The sequence below is a fragment of the Corvus kubaryi genome, unplaced genomic scaffold (genome assembly GCF_017639235.1).
Source record: "Corvus kubaryi isolate FWS band 111438036 unplaced genomic scaffold, C.kubaryi_AGA036_p1.0 split1-37355, whole genome shotgun sequence".
In the NCBI taxonomy this organism is placed as follows: Eukaryota; Metazoa; Chordata; class Aves; order Passeriformes; family Corvidae; genus Corvus; species Corvus kubaryi.
The window spans coordinates 422,358-430,576 of NW_024582078.1; the positions used below are offsets into that span (position 1 = coordinate 422,358).

General features: G+C 55.8%; 1 protein-coding gene across 1 annotated transcript; it reads left to right on the forward strand.

Moving 5' to 3' along the window:
• The first annotated feature begins 662 nt into the window (after positions 1-662).
• Positions 663-5,432, forward strand: LOC121657603 (embryonic pepsinogen-like). The gene is made up of 9 exons (XM_042013489.1): positions 663-718; positions 1,055-1,217; positions 1,665-1,782; positions 2,191-2,309; positions 3,175-3,374; positions 3,731-3,844; positions 4,322-4,466; positions 5,002-5,100; positions 5,295-5,432. The coding sequence occupies exons 1-9, from the start codon at positions 663-665 to the stop codon at positions 5,430-5,432; spliced, it is 1,152 nt and encodes a 383-aa protein (XP_041869423.1).
• Positions 5,433-8,219: the final 2,787 nt, after the last annotated feature.

The window sequence follows — 8,219 nt, forward strand, 5'->3', positions numbered from 1 at the left end:
GGAGACCTTGGAGACCCTTCCAGGGACTAAAGGGGATCCAGGAGAGCTGGAGAGGGACTGGGGACAAGGGATGGAGGGACAGGACACAGGGAATGGCTTCCCAGTGCCCGAGGGCAGGGATAGATGGGATACTGAGAAGAAATTGATCCCGGGGAGGGTGGGGAGGCCCTGGCACAGGGTGCCCAGAGCAGCTGTGGCTGCCCCTGGATCCCTGGCAGTGCCCAAGGCCAGGTTGGACAGGGCTTGGAGCAGCCTGGGACAGTGGGAGGTGTCCCTGCCCACGGCAGAGGTGGCACTGGATGAGCTTTGAGGTCCCTTCCTACCCAAACCATCCTGGAATTCCGTGATTCTCTGCCCACAGCCAGGCAGTGCCTGGTCAGGATGAAGGATTTGGGGTGTAAAGGATGGAGAGTTTGGATTTGGGATCCAGTGGGGAGCACGGGTGAGGATCATGGGTGGCATAAGGGAATAGCTCCCCCCACCCGGTGACGAGTGGCTCGTGTTTGCTGTGTCCCTCGGTCCCTGGGTGCCACCTGCCTTGGCCGGGTGCCCAAAGGAGGGGAGGGGGCAGCTCCTGTTGGTCCCGGCTGCTCTTGGCACGGCAGGGGGGTTGGGCAGGGGCTTTATAAACCACTGGGACTTGCCCTGGCTGTCCTGGCAGGATGTGGTTCCTGGTGCTGCTCTGTGCTGCTGCTGCCCTCTGCCAGGGTGTCACCAAGTGGGTCACAGCAGCATCACTGCCAGGGCCACCTGGGCAATGGGAAAGGGGAAATGAGCAACTGGGGCTTTTAACGGCTTTGGGGAGCAGAGGGGAGGTCTGAGGCTGTGGAAAGCTGCTCCAGGGGTGCAAAGAATGAGGAGGTGCCAGGGAATGGGGGTGGTTTCTAGGGTTGTTTTGGGATTTTTGAGGAAATCCCTGACTCAGAGTTTTGGGGGAGTTTCCTGTGCTCCTGCTGCTGGATCAGAACATTGGAGGTGTCAAACACTGCTCGCTGGAGCTGCAGGCAGCAAAATCCCATCTGACTCTTCTTTTTTTCCTTGTTGCTTGTGCCAGGCTGCCCTTGGAAAGGGGGAGGAAGCTGAGGGATGTCCTCAGGGAGAAGGATTTGCTGCACCAGTTCTTCCAGCATCACCACTACGACATCGGCACCAAATTCCCACACGCTTTTCCCAACGGAACCGGCGCCGCCACCGAGCCCCTGCTGAACACCCTCGACGTGAGTATGGGCTCTGATCCCCAGGGACACAGCCCTGGGATGGTTTGTGGGATGTCTGTCCCTGTGTCTGTGCTGGGCACAGATCAAACCCAAATCCTTTATCCCAAAGCCTTCAGCTCGCATCCCTCACACCTCCCTGCCCATGCCGGTGGCCCAGGATAGAGGAATGTCCCCCAGGAGCTCTGCTAGGAGCAGGGGGTCTCCATGAAGAAGGAGACCACAAAGATAACAAGCTCAGATACATGAAGTCACAACAAAATTAAATAGAAAATACAGATTTTTAACTTTTAGTAGAAATATCTGCTAAGTGCCTTAAACATTAAAAAGCTGCAGCAGAGACCTTAAGCACAGCTCTTACTGCAGCAGTGTTACCTCTTCACAGAATTCTTTACTTTAGACAAAATTTGGTTTGGTTTCATGCCTTAAAATCCATCCCTGGCCCCGCAGGTGGAATACTATGGGACCATCTCCATCGGCACCCCCCCGCAGGACTTCACCGTGGTCTTCGACACTGGCTCCTCCGACCTCTGGGTTCCCTCCGTGTCCTGCACCAGCCTGGCTTGCCGTGAGTAGGAGCCGGGTCCTGCTGCTCATCCCGGGTTTATAACGGCTCCACCAAGCCTGGAAGTTGGGGTGACATTGCCGGGGCAGAGGGGATCGCCCAGCTGGGTGCATGGAGTGCAGTGAGCTGGAGTGATGAGGATTTGGGGTGCAGGACCTGCTCAGAGCTGCGTTCCACAGGGGACATGATTACTGCTTGGTGCCGCAGTTCCCCCGCCTGTGCAAGGGGGATGGGAATGCTGGGGGATCCCTGGCTGCTGGGGAAGGGGAAGGATGAACAGCAAATGCTCACAGCTGAGTTATCCCTGAAGGCAGGATAATAAACAGCAGTTCAGCAGGGCTCCTCTTCCCACACCTCCCTGAGGCTTGGCCTCACCCAAAGCTTTAATTCCGTGTTTTTCCACTCATCTAGAAACCCACCGGGTGTTTGATCCCTCGCAGTCCTCCACCTACAAGAGCACAGGGCTGAGTCTGTCCATCCGCTACGGCACCGGCGAGATGGAGGGGATCGTGGGCTCTGACACCGTCACCGTGAGTGTCCCCATGGCTCTGCTGGGGCAGCGGAGAGCATCCCACCCCCTAAAGCTGATCTGCTGTTTGCTAACCAGGTGACCCAAGCAGGACGAGCTGTCCTGCAGTGAGTTATTCTGGAGCCGTGGGGTAACACTGGGCTGGCTCCTCCCAGCTGCCAACAAACCTCTCACTGTTAAAGTGAGACCTGGCCGAGGGAGCTGGGTTTGTGAGTGACCCTCACTTTACAGCTGTAAAAGCCACACCAAACTTCCACAGAGCAGAAATCTTCTACACCTTTTCCTGGACATGTGTGGAGTTTCTCCTGTGAGAGGGGACGCTGCTCCACGGTTACTCCACAGGGACGAAGTGATCTGTGCACGTTATCGTTGTTTTGGTGGGAAATCACTTTCAGCTCCTAATCAATGCTATTCCTTTTGCCAGCTGTAGTGCAGGTACCTTGCTATAGCGCACTGTTTATGTTATGGTGTAACCTATCTGTGGTTCTTCAGTTTTATCCTGTGTAGTAATTCCCATTGAGATCTTCCATCCATTATCTTTTGTCTGTTCGCTTTCTTACTAAATAACTTGTCTTTCATGAAATGCATTTGATTTGCCATCATTAAAACTTGCGAGATGAAGTTATTGAAGAATTTAAACCCTCAGTATCTGAGGCTGAGATTGGATCCAGACTCCTCTCTCTGAGGAGGGCTTCAGAAAGCCAGGGGCTCTCTCAGCCCCTCGTGCCTCGGTGCCTGGGCTTCTTTAATAACTTTGTCTGCAGCTCCCACTCCACCTGCACCAGGGGATCCCCTGCTCTTCTGCCCCGGATCAACTCCGGTAACCAGTGCCTGCCTCAGGCCTCACGGGCCCTCCCTGTCCCCAGGTGGCCTCTCTGGTGGACACCAACCAACTCTTCGGCTTGAGCACCGCCGAGCCCGGACAGTTCTTTGTCGATGTCAGATTCGATGGGATCCTGGGCTTGGGATACCCAAATCTGGCTGCCGATGGGATCACGCCAGTCTTTGATAACCTGGTGAACCAGAGCTTGCTGCGGGAGAACCTCTTTTCTGTCTACCTGTCCCGGTGAGCCTTGGGGGCCTGCGGGGCCGGGGAAGGGGGGATGCACCTCGTGCACGTCGTTCGCTGGTGGCTCTGGCTCATCTTTGTCACTGCTGCCATCAGATGTCGTGTCTGTGTCACAGTGTGCAAGGGCTGGGCGCCAGAAGCCTCCCCAGAGGGGTTATGGCTCACTGGGAAAGAGTTTCCAGGCATGTGGTTCCACCACGGCTCCCTTTCTCTGGCCACGCTGCTGGACTGAGGTGTCGCTGGTGAGGAGGGCGGGGACATGACACAATCAGTGCCCCACCCTTGGGGACACACGGCCCTGCACTGAACCACACGGCAAAACCTCCCCTTGTTTTTCTCTCTGCATCATCCAGTGAGGCAGCAGGGAGCGTGGTCATCTTCGGGGGCATTGATGAGTCCTATTTCACCGGCCCCATCAACTGGATCCCCGTCTCTTACCAGGGCTACTGGCAGATCTCCATGGACAGGTGACAAATCAGCTCTGCTGCTCTCTGGTCGCCTCAAACCATTGCTTCTAAAATGACCTCGGACCCATTGCCACCAGAGGCTTCCAGTGCCATCCACACCCCGGGGCTGAGGGATGCAGAGGGATGGGGGACAAACTCCATAGTAGTTTGTAGTACCCAAAATGAGGATGCTTTGTGCCTGGGGCACAGCCTAGTTCCTGTCCTGTGATTTAGGAGATGACTCTGGTGATGTGGAGAGCAAAATCGTGGGTCAAGACCTCCTTTGTTGGGCTCGAGTGGGTCCCAGCTGCTGGGCTGTGTTCGGTGCCCATGGCTGCAATGGTGGCTGTGTTCCCAGCTGGCTCTGCAGCTCCAGAAAGGAAAAGACTCACAGGCAGCCCTTGGAGTTGCCCAGCTTTAACTCATATAAAAGAAGTTAAAACCATCCCTAAGGTCCATCTGGTTGTTTCACAGCCCCTGGTTCCTCTCTCCCCACAGCATCATTGTGAACAGCCAGGAGGTTGCGTGCGCTGGTGGCTGCCAGGCCATCATTGACACCGGCACTTCCCTCGTGGTCGGGCCACCCTCGGGCATCAGGAGCATCCAGAGTGCAGTTGGGGCCAGGCAGGGCACGTATGGAGAGGTGAGAGCTCGCCCTGCTTGCCCCGGAGGCTTCTGGCACTGCAGAGCCCAGCCAAGGCTGGGTCACCACCCTCTGCTCATGGCAACCCTGGCAGAGACCCCCTGGGACACTCCCAGCCTCTGGTTTATGTCAGTGAGACAGAGAATCACAGAATGTCCTGAGCTGGAAGGGACCCACAGGGATCATCCAGTCCAACCCCTGGCCCGGCACACGGCACCCCAACCATCCCCCCCTGTGCACCCCTGGGAGTCCAAACGCTCCTGGAGCTCTGGCAGCCCTGGGGCAGTGCCCATTCCCTGGGGAGCCTGGGCAGTGCCCAGCACCCTCGGGGGGAAGAACCTTTCCCTGCTCTCCAGCCTGACCCTGCCCTGGCACAGCTCCAGCCCTTCCCTGGGTCCTGTCCCTGCTCACAGAGATTGAAGCTGTCCCTCTGCTGACCCTTGGGAGGATGTTGAAGACCCCAGTGAGGTCTCCCCTCACTCCTCACCCTCTGAACGTGTTTCCCTCCTAAGAGCCCCTTCCCTCCCCCCTGCAGCACAGCGTGAACTGCAGCTCCATCGCTGCCATGCCCGATGTCATCTTTGTCATCGACGGGGTCCAGTACCCTGTGTCCGCCGTGGCTTACACCGAGCAGGTAAGCGGGAACCAGCTGGTCCTGGCTGCAGGAGTCTCTCTCAAGGTCCTTCTGCTCTGTCCAGTGGCTCTGGTCACCTTGACTTCTCCCATCCTCCTGGGAGACAAGGCATGGATGGCCACGGGCCTCCAGAGCAGTGCAAGAGGAGAGACCAGTCCACATTTTCCCAATTGCCTTTTCATGCTCAAATGCAGCACGACCAAGGATCTTGCATGAGCAGCTTCCAGGACACCTCTGGGGACCTCTGGATCTTGGGAGACGTCTTCATCAGGGTGTACTACAGCATCTTTGACCGGGCCAACAACCGTGTTGGGCTGGCCAAGGCTGTTTAAATCCACCACGATGCTGGCAGTGGCGAGGTTTTGTCTGCACCCGGACCACAGCCACGGCTTTTGGCACAAATAAAGTGTTGATGGTTCTGAGCTGGTGGCTGCATGTTTATTTCCCATGGAATGGCAGGAGTCAGGAAGGAGCTGATGGACACCAGCTGCTTTGTGGTGGCCAAGGACCGTTTGGTCATCGCAGTTCTGCTCAGGGCCTTTGAGAGCGGTGATCGCTGCAGGGCTGAGGGGTGGAAGTCAAGAGTGGATCTCTTATTGGGGCTGCAACAACTGAATGATTCTGTAACCCCCAAATTTCCACCCAGGGAGGCTGAACTCACCACCCCAGACACAAACCATCCCAGAGCAGATCCCTACAGACCCACAACCGCGTCCCACCAGTTCCTGTCCTGGTAGATCCCCATCCCTGAACACAGGGCTCGTTCCCACTTTCCCTGCATGGTGTCTGACAGCCCAAAGCCACCCCAGGGCAAGAAGTCCCTCAGGAGGATGTGGCTCAGCTGGAGATTTCCCTTGGACCACCCAAGAGAGCAGGAAAAGGCTTTCACCCAGTGCCTCCCATGGCGAGAAGCACAGAACCTGCACAGTTCTGTTTTGTGAGGGAAATCACCCCATCCATATCCAACCCCATTAAAAATGGAGGCTGCCTCTTTCCCCAGGAGCAGCTGCAGTGGAATTGCTCAGCAGGAAGCCGGGAGAGAGATCCAAGTCCCTGCTGTGTCTTCATTTCTGCGGTGCTGAGGGGCGAGGGACTGGTTGCGTTATTTATTGGTAAATGAGGCTCCATCACTGGTGGGGCCTGGAGATTCCATGCCCAGTGGGATGTGTGGGGACGAGATCCAGGCGATTGGGGCTGGAAATTAATTATTCTCTTCTGGCACCGTGTAAAAACTGAGCTGATTGTAGAGGAGGATGTGATGTGGGACGGTGGGAGTGTGGTTCACTCCCCTCAGCTCCCCGGGATCGCACATCCCTGGGTTTCCCAGCCCCAGCTGGTGGGAATCTCCTGTGCCTAAGCACAAGAGTGACCCAGCCCCGGATTTTGGGCACACGGGACTTGCCCTCAGCTCCATCGCAGGAATTTTCTCACTAAAGAAATGAGGTGGATGCAGTGGGAACCGTGACTGCGAGGGTCAGCCACCCAGGGACCAGCCCTGCACGATGGACAAGAGCTGGAGGAGCAGCCAGGGGCTGGAGCTGTGCTTTCGGTGAGCGGGGTGCGAGTGGGATGTTGCTCCTTATTCCAGGCAGGACCAACAGTCAGGGGGCAGTTCCTAAACCCTCCTCCTGCGCTGGTGCTGAGAATTCCCGGCACACGGCTTCCTCCGTGGGAATCCGGGCCAGCCCTTCCCACACCTGTGCTCACATCCCAATGAAGGAATAAACCAAGGAAATCTTCCAAGCGCGGGTTGGAGCGCAGGGAATGCGTCGGGACTGGCGGTGGCAGGGAAATGCCGATCCCGGAGTGCCACCTCGTGGCTGCGCTGCCACTCCCGGAATGCCCCATCCCGAAAGTGTCCAAGGCCAGGTTGGACGGGGCTTGGAGCAACCTGGGATAGTGGGAGGTGTTCCTGCCCATGGTAGGGGGTGGAACTGGATGGGCTTTGAGGTCCCTTTCAGTCCAAACCACGCTGGGATTCTCGGGAATTTCAGCTCAAAGGAGGGAGTCACTCCTACCTGCAAATCTTTCACACCTGGCCACAGGTTCTGTCTTGCTCCAAGGTTAAAACATGGCCAGGACACCTTTCTGATAAAGCAAAGGGGGTTCTTGTCTTCTTTGAGCTTTTCCTGAGGCAGTAAAAAAGTCGAAGAGGGAATTCAGCCTCTGTGCTGAAGGACCTGACAGACTGGCTCATTAGGGTTTGACTTGGGAACAGGACAGTTACTGAGGGCTTTTTTTGGATTTCATGGAGCTTTGAGCTTTGGGCCTGTGTTTGGGAAGGGACAAAGCTGCAAATGGTGCGGGAAAATGGGGTTTCTCTCAGGTTTTTGTCAAGCACCAGCTGAGTGTTGACACTGGGAATTCATAGCCTGGTTTTCCTCCTCTTTCAAGCAAATTGGAAATAAATTGATGTGTCTAGAGAGGTTTAATGCCTCTGACCTCATTCCCATGGCATCAATCAGGGATCCCCCCTGGACCTGGCCTCTCACAGTGGATGGTGCAGAGTTTGTCGTCATCTCACAGAGCTGGAGATCTGTAATTATCTGTTTTCCAGAGAAGTCGTGGCTGCCCCATGCCTGGGACTGTCCAAGGCCAGGCTGGATGGGGCTTGGAGCAGCCTGGAACAGTGGGAGGTGTCCCTGCCCGTGGCAGGGGTGGGATGGGATGAGTTTTAAGGTCCCTTCCAACCCAAACCAGTCTGGGATTCCGTATTGCCCCATGTCTCAACCCTCCCACACACCATTCCCAGCTGGAATTGCGTTGCCATGGAGCAACACAAAGCCAGGAACAAAAAGCTGAGTCCAAATAAACAATATTTTCTGCATGCCAGATTTGGAAGCATTTATTCTTTTATTTGAGGATAAAGTTTACAAGTTTATAAGAATCAGGTTGTCCATCCGTCCACCCATCCATCCATCCCAGCACCATTACGGTCCATGTTTGCAGGGGGAGTGGAAATGTGCTCATGGCTAATCGGGCTGAATATTTCCCAGCCCAAACCTTCTCATCAGAGTTTTTTGTGGTGATTTCCCAAGGAAAAACCACCAAAAGTGCTTCTGATTAGAGACGCTGGGAGAGAATGTGGGGAGGGGAGCAATAAAAATACAAAAGAATGG

What these genes read in the sequence shown, in the direction of transcription:
- LOC121657603 (XM_042013489.1), top strand. Translation starts at nt 663, where the DNA reads ATGTGGTTCCTGGTGCTGCTCTGTGCTGCTGCTGCCCTCTGCCAGGGT. An exon ending in TGGGCTCTGACACCGTCACC is followed by an intron (nt 2,310 to 3,174) that starts GTGAGTGTCCCC and finishes CCCTGTCCCCAG; the next exon opens with GTGGCCTCTCTGGTGGACAC. An exon ending in CCGTGGCTTACACCGAGCAG is followed by an intron (nt 5,101 to 5,294) that starts GTAAGCGGGAAC and finishes GCTCAAATGCAG; the next exon opens with CACGACCAAGGATCTTGCAT.